Below are 23992 nucleotides of genomic sequence, written 5' to 3'. Positions count from 1 at the left end.
TATGAAAAGAAATAGGATTTATAATAAAAATTTCGTGTACATTATATTGAAAGTGTTTGTTATAGTCCTCATTTTCCAACGGGCGCCTTAGGCGCCTTACAACCTTCTAGTGATATAAAAGCATCATTACAGACATGAAGCCCTGTCGGGCCGGCAGTGTAGCTCGATCAGCGCCGCACTGCCCCCTCTGCCGGCGACAGTCAGTTGTCCTGACGTCACACGCCACGCCCGCACTGAAACAGTTCCCGACCTGCACGCAATCTCTGCCGGGCGCATGCTCCAAGCTCCGTCCTCCATTGTGCTTCCTGTCTTTTTATTTAATACATATAACGTTTTTACTTGAAGGATATTATTAAATAAGTAATTATGAACAACTATTAAAGCTGCCTTTTACAAATTTTACATAACAACCACAAAAAAAAACTAAAGATAATATAAAATAAAAGAAAAATGTTGAATTTTCGTTATTTAAAAAATTTACAAACAAAATTTATAAACATGATTAAAAATTTTAAAAAAAATTCGTAATGTCATAAGTACAAGATTGAAAATATCATTAAATGATTCCAGTGACGCAACCTTAGATTTTCAACGAGGGAAAAAATTTCACGGTTTTTCGTTTACAGCTAAACTTTCTGAGATATAAACCTTTTTTTAAAGTAATTATAAGCATAGTTATTCGTAAGGTGCCTAAGGCCCCTATTGGAAAATTATGAATACAACAAACACTTTAATTTGATAATCAAGTTGTGTGCCCCTTATGTAGCTGTATTTCAAATGTTGTATAATGTTACACTTCCATTTTATATTTTATACACATATCTATGGAGTAGGCTAAGACTTGTGCGTCATGATACGCTTGTCTCCATCTGATAAAGAATAAGACTCAACAGTGGAGCCGCCACTGGCTAAGACGTGCTGTCTCGAGAGTGATAAGATTTTATCGCGTAAAATGCCTGCCCCTACATGAGTATACTATACTAATGTGTGGTGGTTTTTGTTTTGTAGATTTCTCAAAGCTAACATGTCACCTAACAATTTTCTCTCGTATCATTACTCTCCTTTCTTATGGCTCTGTTTCATATAATGTGACAGCGCACAGGTCGACCTTGTAGCCTCCTCGCCACACTCACTCTCCAGGTCACATTGCCCTGAAACACACAGTGCTGGCCACTTCCGAACACTGAATCAAGCATGACAGCTTGTTTACTAGAACTACTTCGACGAGGTTGGTGTTTCTCCATCAGAACATCTAATGTAAGCGTCATTTTACATACAGTATTATATATATAGTTAATATACAGTACTTTGTATAGTTTCTTAAAAGGAAAACATCACATGGATGCCCGGGTGTCAGGCTAGAAGTGAACTTCACAGACAGAAGTATAAGAATGTATGTGAGTATGCGAGTATGCAAATGCGTAAGTAGGTATGCAATTGCACAAATACGCAAGTGGGCTTATAATGCAGACATGCCATCGATTGCCACATTCCTGAGCCCCACCCTTTATCGTTGCCCTTCTCGTTACCCTCTGATGACGCTATCGCCCGGTCTCACCCTGTACCGGCTCTACGGAAGTCCAGGTCATACAGCCACGAGTCTCGAGTCGAGTGGACCTCACTCCCCCCTCTACCCGCCCTCTACCCCCCCCCCCCCCCCCACTCCTACATAGAGGGCGCCGTCACGTGCTCTTCATATTTATTTGTTAAAAGGGTTCGAAGAGAAGACGTTTGAAACAAGCCGAGAATGCTTTTCCTCCCAGCTACTATTTGGAATGACTGGGTTAAGAAAGTGAAAAGAAAAGACGGAAGGAAAGGGAGTATAGCAAGGCAAACCAAGTTCTCTCTCTAAGCGAACATTAGAGGAGGTGCCCCCTAGGCACGTTGGGAAAAAAAATTCTTCCAAGAACACATAAAAAGTGAGTCCTTAAAAGAAAAGATCCCTCGCACTGTTACCACAGTTTTATTTTAATAGATGTTCAAAAAAAAAAAGGCCGGATTGTGAGTGTGTGAGCTACCCCACGGCTATAAAAGACGCTGTGTTCGTTGAAGTTTCCATTCCTGTCAGTTTGGGGAGGGGGAGTGGGAGGGGCATTCGCCATGTTTTTACGACCCGCCGGCAGCGCAGAGGCGGGATGTGGCGCCTGGCGTGCCGGGGGTCTCCGCCCGCCGCGGCGCTAGGCGCTAGACGCTAGGCGCTAGACGCTAGACGCTAGACGCTAGACGCTCGACGCTAGGCGCTAGACGCTAGGCGCTAGGCACCAGGAACTAGCGAGTCTCGCAGGATGTGCCCGCTTGGTAGAACGTCACCTGCCGCCTCGTTGGACATCTTGAAACCTCCTCGGAATCAAAACACTTACGAGCAGCTTCTAAAATAACCGCAGAAGTAAGGAAGACGCTACAGAAGGCCTCGGTTTGATCATCAAAATAGTTTGCTGATAAAATTCGTACGTGCGTATTTATTCACACAATGACTTAAGGGCTAACTGTCATTTCATTTTTTTTTTTTTCAGAATTGCTTACTTACATATCGTGTATTTATTATCTGACTTACTGGACGACTGGGTCTTGCCGGGCCGATAGGATACGATAAATCAATATATTAATTAAGATATTGTGTAGCTCTATACGCTTTAATGCCAACTATGATAGAAATGCGCTAAAGTGTGAATCATGACATACATAAACTCGTACTCTAGCTTGGGTCCTGGAATATTCACACAAGTTGCTTGCCCTTTCCGAGACGGCATCAGAATTAAAGAACACGAGTGTCTTCAAGAAACGTAACATGGTAGCTTACTGCAAAACGCTGCAAATATATGTCCAAGAACAATCTTTATCCAAGTTACAAATGACCCTAAATAAATAACGTAGGTAATAAATAACACGTCAGTATTCAAGGGATTAAACAACACGATCCAAAACAGGGGCAAGCGCGGCTCCAGAGGAAGGACGCAGAGGGCGATAGCCCCTTCCGAGCCCAAATTTTACTTCTTATTTCTTTGTAGGGAATATTAATGTTAACTTAAATACTTTCTTTAATGTGCTAAACTCTTCTTTCAATAAAAATTTGTACGAAAATACTAAATTTCAGTATTTGAGACCATATATTTTGTGAATATCCCAAGGGCAATGTCATGATTATTAACTGCATCCTCCTGTGTGTGAGAGCCCTGCCCGATAGGTCTTCCTGGAGCCGCCATTGAACAGGGGTCGCACTCCACTGGTGCGAGACACAGTGGCCAGGGCTGAGCAGTTCTTCCTGCGATGACGGAGTCCGCGTCATACAGCGAACAAGCTACAACAACAACAACAACAACAACAACAACAACAACAACAACAAGGCGAGAAACCATCACAGAATAAAGGGTTACACAAAGATACGAAAAACTACCAACTCCCATAAACCCAAGTATTAAAGTGGTAACCAGACCTGAGCGAAATAGGCGAATGAAGAGTGACTGTTTATAATATTTCCCGCAAGCGTGCGTGATGCATCGCGACTCAACATGGCCAATGCGCAAAGCACACAAATCCACAATGAAAACCCAGTAACGAAACAATACATAACAAACGTTAAACGGTGTTTGAAGCAACTAGGCATTAAGAATGAGTTGCAAAATTTACGCAAAGCTGATATGTACATTTAAGAGGTAAACCACCCCCTGTCAGCTATTACAAATAATCATCACTTACGTTGCTAAGGCTTGTCCCCCAATCACGTCGCATATTCCTACCCAAACTTAAATCTAAAAAAAAAAATGCTTTAATAATTGTATGAACTAAAAAGTAAAAAATAATCTTTAAAATTAAGTAATTTGTTCAACAGCGAGCTACAACTCTGTACAACGATTTTTTTTGTAAGCTAAAAATATTAATCAAGTAATAAACAAAACAATCAATTTTAATGAAAAACATCGTAGGGTGCTTGATATTAGTTTTCTTAAATTTTTTTATGACTAGCGGCTATTCGTTAGGACAGGGTCATAATGAAAATGAAAGAAGAGACCACCCAATGCTTTAATTCATTAAGATTGTTTTGTTTATTACTTGATTATTATTTTTAGCTTATTAAAAAAAAATTTTTTTTTAATATAGTTGCAGTTCATTCTGTCACTGTTGAACAAATTACTTAAATTTAATTATTTTTTTTACTTTATCGTTCATACACTAATTAAAGCGTGTTTTTTTTACAGTTTTAAAAAATATAAATTTTAACGTAGTATTAAATTGGTTTTTGAATTTTTACTCTGTCACACAGAAAGTGGTGTCGCAGTGGTTACGGCTCGGCCTTCCTGTGTGAATAGCTGATCCCCGCTGTGCCGTCTTACCCTGTCTGTGAACAGTACATAGGTCGCGTTTCAAAATAACAACACGGTTTACATTTCAAGCGATAATTGATTATCATTTGTCGTTTATCGCAGTCTGGTTGTTCTCCCCCACTCGTGGGCAACAAGGGACGCCCCCTCCCCCCCCCCCCCCCACACACACACACGACCCCCATGGAAGCCCCGCACCAAGCGCTGTCCCAGGTGCGGACCCCTATGTGGCCGCGGTCGGAAACTTGCTGACCTCACGTGTCGCTACGGAGCAGGCAGAGAGGAGTTACGGCTGAACGAGCAGTGAGGCAACGGGCGACAAACTATGTGATACCGTGTGTGCCGTCCTCGTGCCGAGGCATAACACCGTTGATAACACTGAAACATTGCTGTGCCACGCACGTCGATCTGACACTCGCACAGCGCCAGTGTGGCTCTGCACAGCCCTGCTTGCCTGCAACTCCACTTTCCCTTCATCGCTCCCTTCCACCACTACACACAAGTTTCTCCTTACATTGTCCTTCAATTCTTTCCCGTCCTCACTCACTGAGAGACAGCCGCAACCACACACAAGTCTCTCCTTACATTGTCCTTCTATTCTTTCCCTTCCTCACTCACTGAGATACCGCCGCAACCACACACAAGTCTCTCCTTACATTGTCCTTCTATTCTTTCCCTTCCTCACTCTCTGAGAGACCGCCGCAACTACACACAAGTCTCTTCTTACACTGTTCTTCAATTATTTCCCTTCCACACTCACTGAGAGACAGCCGCAACTACACACGTCTCTCCTTACATTGTCCTTCAATTCTTTCCCGTCCTCACTCATTGAGAGACAGCCGCAACTACACACAAGTCTCTCCTTACACTGTCCTTCAATTCTTTCCCGTCCTCACTCACTGAGAGACAGCCGCAACTACACACAAGTCTCTCCTTACATTGTCCTTCAATTCTTTCCCGTCCACACTCACTGAGAGACCGCCGCAACCACACACAAGTCTCTCCTTACACTGTACTTCAATTTTTTCCCTTCCTCACTCACTGAGAGACCGCCGCCACTACACACAAGTATCTCCTTACACTGTCCTTCAATTATTTCCCTTCTTCACTCACTGAGAGACCACCGCAACGACACACAAATCTCTCCTTACACTGTCCTTCAATTATTTCCCTTCCTCACTCACTGAGAGACCACCGCCACTACAAACAAGTCTCTCCTTACACTGTTCTTCAATTATATCCCTTCCTCACTCACTGAGAGACCACCGCCACTATACACGTCTCTCCTTAACACTGTTCAATCACGAGCAGTTCCACAACAACGCAATTGGAATTTATACTTCTTTAGGCACTTTATGAACAAACGATTAGAGGGATTTTTTTACGATGCGTGCGCACCATGCAACGAAATTTTCGCAGGATGAAAAAAAAACTACATACAAATAAAAATATATACGTGCTTTTAAATATTACACAGTTAGATTTATATTGAATATAATTACAAACATTTATTTATTGTGAATATCAGTGATAGAAATTGTGTTCATAATCCTTTACAAGTGCATTTTCCAGTGTATTTATATAAGAGTGGTTGTGTTCCCGTATGTATAATTTATTTGCATTACCAATTATAAATATTTATATTAATATTTAATAAATAATAAAATTAATAAATTAGAATAAACGTTCAACATATTTATTTTCATTATTAATGAAATACATCTATAATATTTTATTTACTTATATAATTCATTTTTTCATGTGTTTATATTAATATTGAACACTGAGTATTAATTTAATTTTTAAATTGATTGAATTTATACTTTACCAACCTTATTTATAATATAACTTCAGTACTTTTAATTTGTAACTACGCCAAGTAAGTATAACATAACTTCTAACGCGCGTGTATAAGTACAGGTAACTTTTTTTTTTACAAAATTTTTATGTATAAGATTTCCTAGAACTCAACGTCAGGCTAGAGTAAATAGACCAATTAATAACGTTTCTGATTCAAATAAACCAATATTTAAAAAGTGTCGTGGTTTTTGAGTTATAAGCCTTTCTTCTAAAGTTTCAAAATCCCCACTGTGTACCAAAAATTTGGATAATGTGACTACAAGTTTTTGTTAAGGAATTATGAATATCACTACTATTGATAAAAATTCAAAATTAAATCAAACATGCTACTTTGGAGAAAAAAAATCTTTGCCAAGCTTATGCGGCAAAATGTTTTACTTAACTTTGACAACTCATACACTAAACAAAATTACTATGTTAACTTAGCAAGTTATTTGTTTAAATGAGCTATCTGTATATATTTTTTTCAAATCTAAACCCTTATTAAATAGCCCTTTGAAATGATTCGCTCAACACTGACTGACAGAAGTGAGATTAGGGCACATGCTAAGCAACTAGGCTCGGCAGTTAGGCCCGTCTGCCCGGGCAGACATACGGTGTGCAGAGATTCAGGTGGAACACGAGGTTAGGAATCTGATCAACATATTAGAGTGGTGTCTCTTCACGAAGAGCATTTAAGAATACGCGAGGGTGTCTGAGTAGTTCCGTTCCCGTATTTAATTTTTATTATTGTTGTCACCAAAAACCTTTTTTCGCAAAATATTCAACTCGGGTGAGTAGATACGGGGTGCTGTCATAACTTAGAAACACACAACTTAGAAACACATAACTTAGAATTTTCTATGTTATGACAATAACTTAGAATTTTCTATGTTATGACAGTTCTAAGTTATGACTTTCTACGTTATGACGTTTCTAAGTTGTGTGGTTGCGTTGCGTGTTTCTAAGTTGTGATAGTTCTAAGTTGTGACTTTCTACGTTATGCCGTTTCAAAGTTGTGTGGTTCTGCGTTTCGTGTTTCTAAGTTGTGTGGTTCTGCGTTGCGTGTTTATAAGTTGCGTGTTTCTAAGTTGCGATAGTTCTAATTTGTGACTTTCTAAGTTATGACGTTTCTAAGTTGTGTGTTTCTGCGTTGCGTGTTTCTAAGTTATGGCAGTTCTAAGTTGTGTGTTTCTAAGTTGTGATAGTTCTAAGTTATGAGTTTCTACGTTATGACGTTTCTACGTTGTGTGGTTCTAAGTTATGTTTCTAAGTTATGATATTTCAAAGTTGTGTGTTTCTAAGTTACGTGGATTTTTCCAAGTTTTCTAAGTTATGACAGTTATAAGTTGTGACTTTCTAAGTTATGTGGTGTTCCCAGTAGATACGTGTATAATGTGAGCGCAGAACTCAAAGGTACGTACGTTTGCGGTTCCGTTGGCCACGACTGTACGAAGCGTGAGAAGGCGAGGTGGGACTTAAACATTTATACGTTGCCGACTTGTAGTCACGTAACATTTTATCTACTTTTTTTGCCCGATGACTGGTATACAACTTGTTATGCAAATTTGTATCAAGTGCTGGCTGGATCTGAGTGTGCGGTGCTGTAAGCACCTGGGAAGGGGTGGAACAACTAATTAATTAATGTCATGAAATTATTAAGTTAAAATTACGACGTAGGGTAAAACATGGGAGGAACTGACAATCTCACGATTGTCGGTTTGGAAAGTAATTATTATCTGTGTAAGACAGGATGGCGAAGAAAAAATAAATGCCAGAACGTGTTAGCCCATAATGAAATCTCTTCATCTGTGAGAATGTCAGAGAGTGTGGTATTGACTGTTATCGCAGCACAAAGCTTAACTGGTTGATACCGCCGCTGGACTATTGAGATTTCTTCAAAACCGTAGTCTGTAGCATTTTTACTGCATTTTCGATAACATATTTCAGTTTAATGTAAGCTCGTAAATGTAATAAAGCTAGTTTAATCATGAATTTTTAACGTTGTGTTTATTTCAAATTAAAATTATTTAAGTTGACAAAATAATTATATTCCAAGGTAGTTCCACTATGGCAAACATTCGTTTGACACACCAATAATTTTGGCACGTTTCCGCATGTCCACTAACGCGACACATCCGGGTGAATGCTGTCAGCTGCTCGTGGGTGTATCAGGGAAGATAAGGCAGTAGTGGCGCCGCCTAGCAGTGCGCAGCTCCGAGGCTACAAGTAGGCTGCCCGTGGTTGTCGCGAGCGGGAATCACAAGACGAGGCTAGAGCAGTCGCTCTCGCCCCTACTAACCTTGGCTCTCGCCGACACATACTTCCGGCGGGGATTTGCGCGCATGCGCCCAGCCACACACACGCTCACACCGGTGCTAATTGTACCAGGGGTGACCAGATCCATCCGCTGCCGACTGCGGCGAAGGACTTACACTCTCTGTGACACCACAGTGAAAACCCTTTCTGGAAGTGCAACTGAAATATTTCAATGTTTTATTGAAAACAAGGAAACTGGAATAACTGACTTAAAAAGGGCGCGGGAGTACAGTCGCAGCACTCTCCCGGTCGCCACTCGCAGCACGACACGAGTGTAGCGACGAGTCTATACGCACGTGCGTGCCGCAACGCCGCGAGGCCGCCAGCACTCGCGCATTATTTTTAGGTTTGCCCGGATCTATTTTCCTCTTATCGGCCCAAGTGCCGAGTTGCTGCGTGACCGCCTTTCTGCCGCGCTTCCTCCCTTCGCACTCTCTCTCTCTCTCTCCCCCTCTCACACGCTCTTCTCCCTTCACACGCGCTCTTCTCCCTTCACACGCGCTCTTCTCCTTCACACGCGCCCCCTTCTACCGTCGCCCGCCGCACAGCCGCCGCTTCGCAGCTCAACACCCGTCACTCAACGAGAGCGCTACTTCCGCGCGGCGGAACACGCCCTCTGCGCACGAGCAAACCATACGCACGCGTGAATGCTTTCAACTAGAGGTGTAAAAGTAACGAGAAAAAAAAACGTACTCGTATGTATTCGTTACTATAACAATTAGTACTCGTTACTATCGCATCGTTACGTTACTCGTTACTTCTGATACCGCATAACATGCTATGTTATGTTGCAGCAACGAATCCAGTCGTATTGCGTACGCGTGCAGTATGACGTCGCGTAAATAATAATAAATAGAATATAAACAATTAAGAATATTTGATAACTAACAGTTTTTGTTAACCAAGAAACAATTAAATCTCATTAGAGCGGCTTTTTAAAGAACAAACAAACGTGAAAATACGCGATAATAAAAAACAAAAACATACATATTTCTAATTTATAAAAAATACTTTCTTACGTTGTTTCTGTTCCAATCTAAAACTTTGTCTACACACACAATACCTTTAATGAACAGTAAAAAAAACTTGGACGACGAATTTCCAAATTATACTTTACTTAATAAACAAACATCGTTCTTTGTAACGTAAATTCATCGAATATGCGCGCGCGTGCGTAAAACATACGAAAAATCCGAGTAAAGAGATGCAGCCGTGTGTAACGTTTCGTTATTCGGTACTAGATGGCGCACCCGTTACTCAGTACCGAATACATACGGTTTGCTACAGCTCTACTTTCAACTACGGCTGTGCCTCTACCAAGACGTGTCTGCAGAGCGAGCACAGTCCATGAGTTATACCATACAACCTTTAAAAGAGGCTTTCATGGGGCGACTGGTTGTATCGAAAAACATGCTGCTTGGCAACCAGATCACAAATTACTACAATTAAAAATACAAACGAAATATTAGATCTTAAAGAAGCACACTAATGCGAGAAACGAACATGTCGAATGTAACACGTGTCTCGTGTAAAAACATCGACCAAGGAAATAGGAACCACGGAACTTATCGACTTTACTCAATGTTATAGATTATTAGCGTTTCCTGCACTAGGTCTGTCACGACGCCATTGCTGGAATGTCATTAAAAATGTTTTAATTCATTCTTCCCCATTGAAAGACTCATCCAAAGAATTTTTTTAAGTGTGGGGCCTGGAATCCACGACAGGTGATAGTGTGAGTCGCGCTAGCACAGCAGCGGAAAAAGGCCCGTATTCGGAGCGATGTCCCAACTATGTACAACTGCTTGTGGCCCCAGAGTTCTCCACAGTCAGCGACCGTCTATTGTTTCAGGCGCCGGAACCCACTGGGCTGTTTCCAAAAGTCAACGTCTTCAGTTAGAAACTTGCGCGAAAACAAACAAGTTAAAGAACATGCTACGAGTGCGTAATAACTGCTGCGCGATAGGCAGTCGCAGAGGCGAAGCAACTCGTGAGAAGATTATTTAAATTTGGCCCGGGCCTCGCGGGACTTGTACCCCCTCCTCCCTCCTTCCCTAAATGAACACCCAACGCTAATGCGAGGACCGCGCATAAACAGGGTGTTTTATCGCACAAGCACTCTGGCGTTTACTGTCCGGCCTTACGGGTCCCCGCCCAAGGTCACGCCACATCCGCGCCAAGTCACCAGCCTGCGGATCGGCTGTGGCCTCACTGGAGGGGAAGCCTACGATTCACGCCGAGTATTCGACATGTCCGAACATTACCGAATACCTGCCTTCGGGTGACTTCAGAATTCTTTTGTTTAGGTGAAAAAACGCATATTTTTTTTTATTTTGCCGTGTGTTCGTGAATGCCTAATCAATTAAAATGGTCGATTAGGTCAGGTCAGTTACATTATAAATACTTTCAAACTAAGCAAACATTAAAAATAATATAAACTATTTTAATAGTTGTTTAGTTTTAAAGTATTTATAATGTAACTGACCTGACCTAACAAACCGGGACAAAGGATGAACAGTAGGAACTCACTTAATTTTTTTTTTTACTTATTACTTGCGCAACAATATCCAAACAACAAATAAATGTTAAGTTAATTACATCGCATTTTAATTTGATGACATTGCAAGACGAATGTAAAAGATAAGAATGTTCGTTTTTTTACTCAAATATTAGTCTTTGGTTTTAATGGCTTAATTTGTATTATTGTTATGAAACAACATACCTTTATTTGTTTATGTCCGGCATTTAAAACACGTTTTTTTCTCCTAAACAAAAGAATACGAAGTCACCCGAAGGCAGGTATTCGGTAATGTTCGGACATGTCGAATACTCGGCGTGAATCGTAGGTTTCCCCTCACGGGAGCGCATCCTGTCGCACTCAGTCCCGGATCCACTTGAGGAAACTACTTGCACGTGCTTGTGCCCGCGAGTGACATCACGAGACCTTCGATAACTGCAAGTGAAGTCTGCACGTGTGCTTCAAGCGTACTTCGAGTCAAAGAAACATAGCCACATTGGAAAAAATTATATAGGTTATATTTGATATGACATTTAAGTAATTTAAACTTGCAAAAAAAAATTTACTTTATACTTGAATATTATGATTGACTTGAATAATAAAATATATTTAAACCTGTTTATGACGAATTATCAACCAATTCATGAACACACATACTGGTCGTACACACAAAACAAAGTAGAATAATTAAGTAAATTGCAGTAAATTCGTGAGAGACTAAAAAAAAGTGTTAAACTTTACTAATTTCAGTTAAACATTGTTTCCTTGATAGAACTGATATATTGAAGGGAAAATAATTCAAGGAAGCTGTTGTCTGGCCAGGCAGTTAGTTGGCAGTGCTCTAGCCGACCGCCAGAACGTGTGGTTTGGCAACACTGCAGCACCAACGGCCGCTACCTGCGCGCGGCAGGTATTAGCAATGGCCGACGTGCGAGGGGCCAGTACCTGCTCCAAGCCTCTCTTTTATCTAAGCTGCTCGCCCGCCGAGGCTAATGCACCGCCAAAATATCTTCCTACGGTTTTATTCCCGCCAGGCACTCTGCGGCTCTCGACTCTTGCTTTTACGACTGCCCGTCCTTCTTTACAGCCGCTAATTATACGAGAGCAGCCTCCAGCTCCGAGACAAGTAAAAAATTACAAACAAGAAAACCACTGTGGTTTGGACAATACTGTTTCCGTGGAAAGCCAGCGGTACAGCTGGTGGCACCGCCATATTGGTCTATGTTCTGGTGACAAGGCATGGAGTCCAGTCGTCGTGACCAATTAGACATGTTCCTTCTAACAGCCTTACCTCGCTCCCCCTACCCCCGCTCCCTCAGTCATCGACCCTTCAGCCGTCAGGAGAATTATGCTGACTCCCAGAGGCCGCCGCGTGAAGTGGCTTAACTAGAACGCCATTTTTCTGGGAGCTTCGGGCATCGGGTCGACCCTGATGACGCGCCACGTAAATGGGGTGCGAGACCATTCCAGAAGGGGACTGAGGGGTAAAAAAAAAAGCTGTGATGCCAGCTTCCGAGTGAATAAATTGAAGAGGGCGATGGCTCCTTGTTCGGCGACTGACGGCCTGGCGACCAGGATGAGTCTCTTTGGAGTGATACCCACGAGGGTGACCCGCGAGAGAGTGTTAGGAGTCTCTGGTAGCAGTCGGGTGCGCCGGGCGACAGTTCGGGACGGTGTCGCGTCATGGCGTGGTTAGGGGTGAGGCAGTTGTCCAGGACTTTGGTGAGTGGTGCAGGTAGTTGTCCAAGACCATGGTGAGTTGACCAGGACTGTGGTGAGTGGTGAGGCAGTTGTACAGGACTGTGGTGAGTTTTGCAGGCAGTTGTCAGGGACCGTGGTGAGTGGTGAGGTAGTTGTCCAGAACTGTGGTGAGTTTTGCAGGCAGTTGTCCAGGACTTCGGTGAGTTTTGCAGGCAGTTGTCCAGGACTGTGGCTGCGTGCCTCTCGGAATCTAGTAGCACTCGCCCCTTGGGACGAGGGCATTGCACACGACACAGCTCCCGGCTACATCCCGTAAGACAGTAGAGTTGGAGGGGTTGTATTGGACGCAAAATTACTTCCAATCTTCTCCATTGAATATATTTCGACTAATCAAGTCACACTATCCAAGTTTATTTTTGATCTGAGCTATTTCATTTTTTTTTAAATTTTAATCTAATTTTTGAAATAAAAAAAATGTGCACAGTGCTGGGTGGAATTTTAGAACTTGTTTGGTTATTTTTGCATTTTTAATTTTTTTTTTGTAAATGTATAAATCTAATTTACAATAGTATTCGTTACATAATGAAATAAATCTTCAGTGATTTTTATAAGTTATAGAAATATAATTTTAGTTTTTTTCAAACGACATTCATATTAACATTATTTTAGTTATCTCACTTTTATAACCTCTTTAATCACACATTTTTTATTCGTTATTTTAAAGACTCGTTGTGACGGAAACGATGTCATTTCCGTTTTCGCTAAGCACGATTTTGATTGGCAGATTGCATCCAACATCCGAGATATTTTAGAACCCTTCCTATATGCAAAATATTTTATGGGAACTCAAGTAATCCAACGTGTCAAATAAACATGGCCGCGCTATTTGACACAACATTTTGGAAGGCGTTGGAAGCAAAAATTTTATGGTGTTACAGAGCTTTTACACCTTCTTCCTGCGTTGTCGTGACATCACCCCTCCCTGGAATCCCTGGGCGACGATATTTACCACGAGGGTTTCTTCAAATTGACATCACGGTACGACCAATGTATCCATGTTGCACGCGAATATGTGGAATAACAGCCAAATCGTTGTGTTTCTCATGATATTACATTTTTCCTTTAATATTAAAACTTTCCTCTGAAAACAAAATTACTAACTTACTTATTTTTGAAACACCCCTCGTATATTCTGTTTTTCCTTCCTTGTGAACCTTGATAACGGAACGCGCTAGAATGTGAGATGACAATGATAATGTATATTTCATTTATTTTTCAGCTTTGAGTACCACCATTTCAGACTGTAATGCAGGTTGACAGTTAACACACATAAAACAAGAACGCCACTACATTACTACTAAAACACAAGCAAATTATTTTCTTAAAACAATAAACTGCCAGTGTTTGAAGCTTTTCAGTTACAATTTAATACTTTTTATGCTGCAGTGGTTCATATTATCATAATAATCTCTCTTATTTAGGATGGATTACAAAATAAGAGGTATGTAGATTCATAATCAATGTAGGTAGATGAATAAGGGTGCTTCAAGTTGTTCTCTAACATCCTGAAAGGCTTTTCAAGCACACGCAATGTTTCGTGTTAAATAGTTTTTTACCAAAACTCTTTATGGTACATCCCACTTGGCACTGTAGTCACAAAGCGTGTGTTCCGGAAACAAGGATCTGCCTGCTGGGAGGAAAATACCACCCTTCGTAGTGCGTACCATCGTAAAATAAGAGGAAACGATTAAAACTTTTACGGCTTTCTCTTTTTTTTATAGTTCAGAAAACCGAGTCTCCATTGTTAGGGCTAGTAATATTTACCGTTCCCTTTCCATGTTTTTATTTCGTCGGTTATGTCCCGGCGGCCAATGGAGTGACGTAAAATAAAACATAGGTTTAGTTTTCCCGCTCGGAGTGAGAGGTTAGGTAATAAGTTCTAGCAGGCAAAGAATAAAAAAAACTGTGCGCGGGGCAGAGAGGCCGAAAAGCACGCGCCGCATGCACGGCTAAAAACTCCCCAGCCGAAGGCACGCGCACATAAAATAGAACAATTTATTTTTAAACTTGTAGTGTGTGATTACGCTCACGGCTTGTTGTGGAAAGATTCCAGCGAGGAGTGTTTTTGGCAGAGCGCGTTCGTCGGGTTGGAACCGGGCGCGGGCTAGCTCGTGTTTTCACAACGGGTCCGGCTTGTATTAGTCGTGGCGCAACCACCTCCCTCCCACTTCTCAATAACTGGCCCCTCCCTCCTTTTAAAAGTTCGATTTGATGACACAATCGTAATCCCCTTCCGTTCTCCCACTCCACACCGCCCCTCCAACGACATTTCCCCTCCAAGGGCAAGCATTTCTATCGGGTCCTCGCACGTGGCATTACAATAATACGGGCCACGGAGGGGAAGATCACAGCGCTGCTATCTAGCGGCAGCTCTAGAACCAACTCGCTTCGAGCGACGTCAACAAACATAACCACACACGAAGTTGGAAAACTACGATACGAGCAGGCCAAAACGATATTATTTCGATGTAATGACTTAGAGTTATATGGTTTTGGGTAGACCATATTTTATTGAATCATGAATGGTATACGACAAATAAAGTGTTTGAAGACGAAGGCTACATACGCATGGTTAATCCCAAACTCTACACCACACGATTCCCTGTTTTCAGTACGAAATTCCTCATTCGTAATACAGCATCCTCACTGTAACTACATATACACTACTTATACTGAATAAACAATATATTAGTTAAGTTGTTGGATTAACCATTATCGAAACATATTTGTAGTAAAACGTTCATTTTTTACAGAACGATTAGTTTTCTCCATATATTTATCTATTGTTATTCGAAGCCGTGCCAAGTTTTACACTTATTGGTGTGGCGATATGATTTTGTTGCACGATGAAAATATATATAGACGTCTCAGGCACAAGCGTACGTAATAATGAAGGAGGAGTTGTACTGGAGGGGGGGGGGGGTTAGGTATATATCCCCGCAAAGTGATTCTATAACACACACACACACACACACACCTCCCCCGGGTAGAAGTTCCACAATTCCCGAAATGAATTTCTGCACACGCTCCTGGCTTGTCGGTGATGAACCACATGACCACATGTTCAATGTTCAGCGTTGGCATATTGGAACCGCGTGATAAGCTATAATAATCGAGCCTACATCCGTACAAAACTTTAACTTTTTGTTTTCTATTGTAGAAAAAAAATATCGTAATAAATAAATTAACTAAACAATGTAAAGTACATATAGCCTATATTTTGGTATTAGTGCACTATCATATCGATGGTTTTTTAATTATTTTTATTGCAGTACGAATGTTATAAATGACATTCTATTAATAGAATAACAATTCAGGACACATTCGAATTGGCAGATTTGAACCCAAAATGGTCTCATACAAAAATATTGATGTGTTTTGTAAGTTCATATTTCGTAATTTGTGTTAACGAAACTCGCGAAATCCAGAATACAACATGTATAAAAATTACTACATGGATTTGAAGGCCTCTATAAAAAAAACCGCATAATTGATGATGATTTTGTGGAACTCAGCCAACGACCAAGTTCTGTAAGCAAGGGTGCATCTAGCTTCGATTTTGTTTATTTTTATTTATTTATTTATTTATTTCATATCCCTTGACCCAATTTCTGGGGTATAATACATGTCAAGTACACGTAGAAAATATATATAAAGTTTCACAAACACAAATATACAATTTCACAAAAAACAAAAACCCAAAATATACAATTTCACAAAAAACAAAAACCCAAAATATACAATTTCACAAAACAAAAAAAAAACACAAAATATACAATTACATTTTACTTATAAGTTATAAATTACAGCATATGAAACTACTGAAAGTATAATTAAAAGTGAAACAGAACATATAACACATAATTAGTATGCGATAAAGATAGTAAAGCATAAATTACAAGTGAGTTTGAAATTACCCTATAAAATATATACGATTATTTTTTTTATAACGTTTTCAACATCTTTGAAGGAATAGAAAAACAGTTTTTCTGCTTTTTTTTTTTAACTCTATTGCAATTTTTTTATTGATATTTTTAACATGCTGAGGTAGACGCTTATACAAGCAGATGCCCACATAATTGCAGTTTTTGGCATATTGGCTGGTGGAGTGAGATGGTATTCTGAGGTCGAGTGTAGTTCTTGTTTTATACGGGTGTATGTCACTATTTGTTTTGTGTAGATGTATGTTATCTTTCTTTGAGACGATGGTTGGGTGGGGGGCACCCAGTTAAATATTTAATAGTTAACGAAATTTTAACGTCTTGGTCTTGGAAAGTCTTTTCTTCTTTATCTTCTCCAGTTTAAGATTGTAAAAATTAATGTGTTCAATAAAATAGCACAATATGTGTAATCAACTCTAAAGCATGTAGGTAAATATAATTTTAACATTTTAAATTAACGATATTGAGTGTTGTTATATAAGTGCGAAACAAATGGTTGATAAATGTGTTAGAACTCAAATCTACTATTCCATAAATTACAAAATTACGAATCGACCATATCGAAGCCTGGCCAGCCTAGTGATTAATTCCGAGATATTTTGTAGACACTTGCGCGATCTATACAAATATTTATCAACTAATGGGCAACACATGTAGAATCGATAGTCACAGCTCAAAGATACAATTGCCTGCGATCTAGCGGCCGCTGCTGGAACTTGCTTCCCTGGGTGCGCCGCAGTGGAGAGGACATTCTGGCGGATCTTGGCTGTCAAACAAGCTGAAATACTGTTAACGGAATGTGCCAAAACTAATTATAAACTAAGGTCAATAAGTACGCTCGTACCCTACGGACCGTAATACAAAGATCTACTTTGCCAGCTGAGCGCCATAATTAACGTACTTACGCCAGTCGGCGTTAGGCCGGGTTTATAGAAAACGCAAGAACGCAGAAACTCAAGAAACGCAACTACGGTAAAAGTCCAACCTTAACTCTTCTACCAGCACGTTTATAAAAAACGCAAGACACGCAATAACGCAAGAACGCAACGCAGAAGTTGTTCAACTTTCTACTTCTTGCGTTTTCTCCTTGCGTTTCGGCCTTCTATACTGGTTGCTTAGTATGTGGAAACTGAAACTGTCATGTAAAAAATGCATATAGAAGGCTCTGTGATTGTAATTAATCGTTACGTTTGTGTTTATTTATGTTTTGGGCTGGCATTCTTCTAGTGAATACAGCTCAATGGAGGAAGCTGATGAATTTCTTGTTCAGCTTATCCATAATTTTCCCTGCCTGTACGATAAGTACAACAAAGATTTAAAAAATAATCATGACTTATTCCTGAAATTTTATTTTTTGACGTTGGCGATGGCCGGCGTCCTTGCGTTTTTTTATAAACGACTGTGAATTTCTTGCGGTTGTTGCGTCCTGCGTTCTTGCGTTTTCTATAAACCCGGCCTTACTGCAGATTATGTATCGGGTTGCTTTATTACATGGATAAGTTGGATACCTATTGCAAATTATTGTGCAGATTAATCTTAGGCACTCATGTAAAGTGTAATCTGCTTCTTATAAGTTATTACTTATTTCACAGCTAACCTAATTAAAGTAGTTATGGGGCTTCTCTTCATTATTTTTTTTACAATGATTATGTGTCATTTGTTTACGTTATGTTTCTCTATTTTTGTACGTCTAAGTGACAGTTTTTATCACTTTATTTTGTGATTTATTCTTCGATATGAGGTTTGTTCGATGTATATGTAATGCTAGTTATTGCTGTCCTTCACTAACCGCTTTAGAGATGAATCCTCTGTAATACTCAGCGGTATGGAATGTTCCTTCTTTCGCAACATCATAATCTGCGGCCGTGGGTCTGCCATCGTGTATCCGGCCGATAGGTTGTGCTCTTCGGAAAAAAAAAAAAACAATCGACAAGACTGCCGGTTGCAATAACGAGATTAGCTGAGCGGCCTGCTGATCTGAGCTGGAGAGAAGGCGCGCGGAGGCTAAACTCCACTGGACAAGTTCACTAGCTCATCTTCCGGAGAGAAACTCGTGCTCATGCCGGGGTGTACATTGAACGGGAAGAGTAAATCCCGCTTGCTCGGTTTTTTTCCCAAGTTGTTTCTACTACCAGGGGCGTAGGAACCGGGGAGGACAGCGGGGACGTGTCCCCCTGAACTTTCTGGGTGGAGGGGACTGTCCCACCCAACTTTCTAGACCGTGATATTTTTATTTTATAATATTATTCTGCCCAGCTTTATTTGTAATTTCTTCACTCATCAAATTTTATCTTAAAGAAACAATAATAATTTTAACATCGGTGTATCCAATGGTTAGTAACAAAAACTGCTTAAAAAGTGCTATTTTGCAATTTTAAAATCAAAATTTTCCTGTGGAGGACCCCCGGATCCCCCGTCTTAGTAAGAGGGGAATGGGTTTACATGACATCAAAATCATTATTTGTCCCCCCCAACTTTATGAACACAGCTACGCCAATGTCTACTACTCGGACACCTGCGTCGTTTGACCACGGACTCGACGTAGTGAAGACACGACGCGGCGGCGGGCAGGTGGAGCGGGAGACCGACACCCCCCGGCAGTAGTCTGTCCCCGGCTCCCCGGCTCTCGGGAAGGGTATTAATAGCGCGCGTCTGGGCGAGAGCTGCGGGCCGCGGGCAGTCGCCGCGAGGCAGCGTGAGGCGGCGCGGGGCGGCGCGGGGACTCGAACCCAGCACCATGACGCGCAGCTGACGTCACGCGGCATGGCGCACTTCCGCCGCCCGGCGCAGAGGGACACCTACAAGCCCTTCGGCCACCGCCGCAAGGTGAGGCATCGCACCGCTCGTCGCGTCCTCTGGATCACTGCTCGAACTGCGTCGGAGTGTCGTGCAGGGAAAGCTAAAAAGTAATTACTGAAACTGCAGGCGCTCGGTGGGAGCCTGAAGGTCGACCTTGTAGCCGTCGTCGCCGATGAGGTCACGCGAGTCTCCCACAGCTCAGACCTGTCGCTAGACCAGGCCACTGGGGCCTCTCTGGCCTCTGGGTCCGACCCCAGACCTGGGCAGCGAACCACGTGGAGTCCCGGCCCTCTGCCTCTGCTTGTGACGATAGCTGCAAGGTTTCAATGGAGGTTTAAATAACGGATGTTTACTTCTTCCTAACCGACGCTTTGAAGACCACAAAAAAAAAAATTAAAAAAAAGCTATTTCTGATTTTTAAAAATATTTTATACATTAATTTAGAATATAACAAATCCGTACCACGCAGCGGAAGACGATTTCCTCGCTTGTTTTAGTTTCGAAAATTGCGTACGGCACTTTCTCTTCAATTTGTACTTTTTTTTCTCTCTGTATTTCAATCGATATTTTGGTGTGTAAGTGTTTAAAAAAGTACTATATTCTATTTTTAACATTATAAATCTCCATATCAAACAATCAGCCAGGAAATAACCACCGGAACACATTTTAACTCTCGCTAAGTGTTGTCTTTCATTACGAGAAATTGTTAAAACTTTTGTTTTAATGTATTGGGGGTTTTAACTGACATGAGACAAAATTGAGTGTGAGACATCTGACTAACTGCAATGCACAGTGTTAACTCTTCGTGATACATAAAGTACGTAAAGATACCCTGTCGAGTGTAACACAATTTTGTACTGCGAGTACATCATTCAAGATGGCGGTGACATACGTCTCCTCTTAAAATTGATTCACATAAAATATATGAGAGTGCATAGCAGACCATACACAACCTATGCGAAGTTGGTACACAGTTTATTAATATATTTATATATTAATGCAATACATTCCGTAGAGTTTTTTTACTATGGTATAGCGTCCATATGTCTTTGGTTAAGTGAACAATTTTGTGTAACTGTACAGCGGGCGCTGGGCACGTGCTCAATTTTTGTTTAATTTTATGATTGATAGTATAAAAAATTCTAAACTCCCGCTATAATGCCGCCCTGCTATACTGCCGTGCGCCCGTGACAGAAATAAAGTCAGCCTCCCATTTGCAGGACTTGTCCCCATGCCTACACTGTACATTGTGTGGTTGTGAACACAAAGCGAGTCGCAAATCAGTGCTATAACTAACGCTCTTATTTTCTTTGGAAATCAGCGAAATGTGTGTATTTATCTACAAACTAACAACCTAAAAACTGTTACATTTTCGAAAGAAAATGTTAGGAACGATGTTTTTTTTTTGCTGGGAAATTTCACCATAAATATTTATACCTTCAATTTTACAATACGGAACAACCAAAACGCTATGTTAAAGTGGTTTATATATTGTATTCAAAAACTTAAAAACTGCATTGCTGCAAAGTATGTGTTGAAAAACATAACCTCAGTTTCAATTACATAAAAACACATGTGCACATGGCAGCCATGCTTATTTCATCGCTACCAACATAAATAAAAACTGTCAAAAATTTTTACAAAATATTATATTTTGCAATTATCCTCAATACACAATTCCGTTAATACACCATTCCATAAATTCTGAACTAAGAAAGTATTTAGAATTCTTTTTTTTTATTACAGTAATTATATTAGAAATTTATATGTTTTCTTTATATCTATAACTTAATTTTTTATGTTGGCATTTTCCAACCGCACAGTTTTTTGTGTCCATATTCCGCCTGTACAGTTGCGCGCCTCTGAGTTGTGAATCAGAACTACTTTTACCATCCTGTGCCCGACGTAGTACAAGAGGGACCGCTAGTGGCGACACCTGTATCGGGTTCAGCAACTAGCTGCAGCCAGCGACGACAACAATGGACTCGCCATGTCCTTTTCTGCCACTTTCTTTTTGACGGGGCGTGCATGCAACGAGCTCATTGCGTCACCGGCAACATCGTCTGTTGCCTAGCGGAACTCCAATGCACATTTATATTTTTTATTTGAATGTAGCCTTTTTTTCATCCTGTACAAATTTCGTTGCATGGTGCGCGCGCATCGTAAAAATTCACTGTCATCATTTTTTTTCATAACGCGCCTAAAGAAGTGTAACTTCAATGATAATTAAATAAAAAAGATTTTAAAAACGTTTTTCAAACGGACTAAAAGTATAAAATAATTTATCTTAGACCCGTAAAGATTTATAAACCCATACATATTTCTAGCCCCATACAGATTGTCTTAAAAATCTGTGATTGTTGATTTTTAACACCTATGAATTAACTTGTAAGTTTTAAAACGGTTATAGGGCGTAAGTGGGGTAGGAGGGGGGGGGGGGGGGGGGGGTTCGTGTAGGGAGTAGCTGTCGTTGATAAAACTCACACAACAGTTTTTCGTTTTAAAATTTACAAGTTAACTCATAGGTGTTATAAATCAACAATCACAAATTTTTAGGACAATCTGTATGGGATTATAAAGTTTTACGGGGCTAGAATAAATTATTTGTTATTATTATGCTGTTTTTAAAAACGTTGTTTTATATTTTTTATTTTTTATTTAATAATTTCAATGAAAATTTGCGTTTGTCCTTGTAAGGTTTGTGTTGTACTATTGTAAAGTTTTTTTTTTTTGCACACCAATAACCAGATGTGCGCGTAAGATAATATATACGATGAATCACGTGGATACGCCAGTTTTTCGACATTTCTGAGACTTTCGCAGATGGCAGCACCGTGTTTACCCATTCACGAAATTCCTCCCACCGAATGCCGTATACCGAGAGCTAAGATGTTCACACACCAAGAACTGGCATGCTCGAACAGGCTCACAGCGGCAGTCGCAGGGCGCCAACTGAACTGGGCGTATTGACCGCACGCATCCTGGGTGACGGTTGAAGAGGAAGTGAGGAGGGTTTAGGGAGGGGGCGCGGCGCTGCCAACACAACAACACTCAAACACGCCAGAAGCGATAGACGTGCGAATAAACCAGAATGATATTACAGAGACAAATGTTGGCGACCTGCTCTTGTTTTTAAAACTGCTAACAGCAGTAAATGACAACGACATCATGTTAGTATTACGTGACCAGGAAAAGATCTCTAATTTGGAGGCTTGAGACCCATCATCCAAACGGATACAACCGGGTCATTGTAAATGGGAAATAATAAAGTGAGAATTGCGACCAGCAAAGAACTAATGGGGTAGGGCATAAAAGTATTTATTTCGTTTTCAATAAAGGTATTAATGCCAGCACGATTCAATAACAAAACCCAGCCGTGTTTTCACTTCTAGCCCTCTCTACTTCCCCCCCCCCCCCTCCGACGGGGTTATCCATTCCATGGTGCGAAAACAAACAGGTAGTCAAAAGGTGCCTCAATTGTAGCTGGTTGATAGATGTTCTGCTGAAATGACCTATAATGTGTTTCACGTTGTATACGAAATTACTTTCGCCGAAAATTTTGGTGAAAATTTTTATGTTACTTTATGTGTTCGTGTATTGAAGCGAGCTACTACATAATTCATGCCTGGTTCAAACTTGGTGCTTACGTAGTCGGTTAGTGTGCTGTGTTGATTTAAAACAAGCCATAACATTATTTCCACAATGACCCAATGTTTTAAATGATATAATTTTTTAACGGTTTCACTTACGTTCGTTGAAAATTAACTCTCGATATGTCAAATGTAGTTTAGAGTGGAAACTGTACCTATATCATTAGACCTTAGTAAAAATTATGTCAGATAAACCATAGACACCGAAAAAAGTTTAAAAAAATTGTTTTTCTTCGCAACTACTACAATATGTTCTTTCGCTTTGTACCAGAACCGTAACTTCCATACGTATGTACACTGAAGATCATTCACACGCAGAGACGATCTAATGGGGAAAAAATATATGCATGTATATGTTTTTTATGTCCCATCGCGGGAACAGTAGTTTATTACAGGCGAAAACGCGCTGACTACACACACTAAATAATGGGAAACGATTCGATAACGGACTGCTTTAAGGCACCATGGATAGATTTTTACAACAATGGAGAACAGGAATCAGATTGGGGCTTAGAAACATCCGAATACAAGTCCAATTATTAATACCATCGCGTCACCACGCTCTAGGATAGATGAAAATATTACATAGGTTGTCTGTCATAACGACTGACAGTGTAACTTGTTTGAGGCGTAGAGACAAGGTAGTTGCCATTAAAACCGATGCAGAGCCGCAGCAGGCACGTGTGGAAGAGGTTCTGTGCGCGACAGGCTTTGTGTGTATGTTTATAGCGACGACAATAGCCGGGTTTATAAACCACGCAATAATAGTGAAATATGCGAGACGCAAAATGTTAATTAACAGCGTTTCAAATACACCATACCCAAAACAGCCACGAAAGAAAATAC

General features: G+C 40.6%; 1 protein-coding gene across 12 annotated transcripts in view; it reads left to right on the top strand.

Annotated features, from left to right (window-relative positions):
• Positions 1–23992, top strand: part of LOC134542275 (voltage-dependent L-type calcium channel subunit beta-2) — a 271740-nt gene that overhangs the window by 187120 nt on the left and 60628 nt on the right. For 2 of the 12 annotated variants that reach the window (XM_063386409.1, XM_063386404.1), the window contains exon 1: positions 19318–19523. The exons of 2 other annotated variants lie outside the window; for them this stretch is intronic. In XM_063386409.1, the coding sequence (XP_063242479.1) occupies positions 19461–19523 (63 nt within the window). In that variant the 5' untranslated portion in view covers positions 19318–19460. Of the gene's footprint in view, positions 1–19227; positions 19524–23992 lie in introns of those variants that run through there. 8 more of the 12 variants (XM_063386405.1, XM_063386410.1, XR_010076772.1 and 5 more) reach the window with 8 other exon arrangements.

The sequence above is a fragment of the Bacillus rossius genome, assembly GCF_032445375.1.
Source record: "Bacillus rossius redtenbacheri isolate Brsri chromosome 4 unlocalized genomic scaffold, Brsri_v3 Brsri_v3_scf4_2, whole genome shotgun sequence".
NCBI classification, from domain to species: domain Eukaryota; kingdom Metazoa; phylum Arthropoda; class Insecta; order Phasmatodea; family Bacillidae; genus Bacillus; species Bacillus rossius.
The sequence above is the reverse complement of the archived record's forward strand: the minus strand, read 5'-3'. Positions and strand labels throughout refer to the sequence as shown.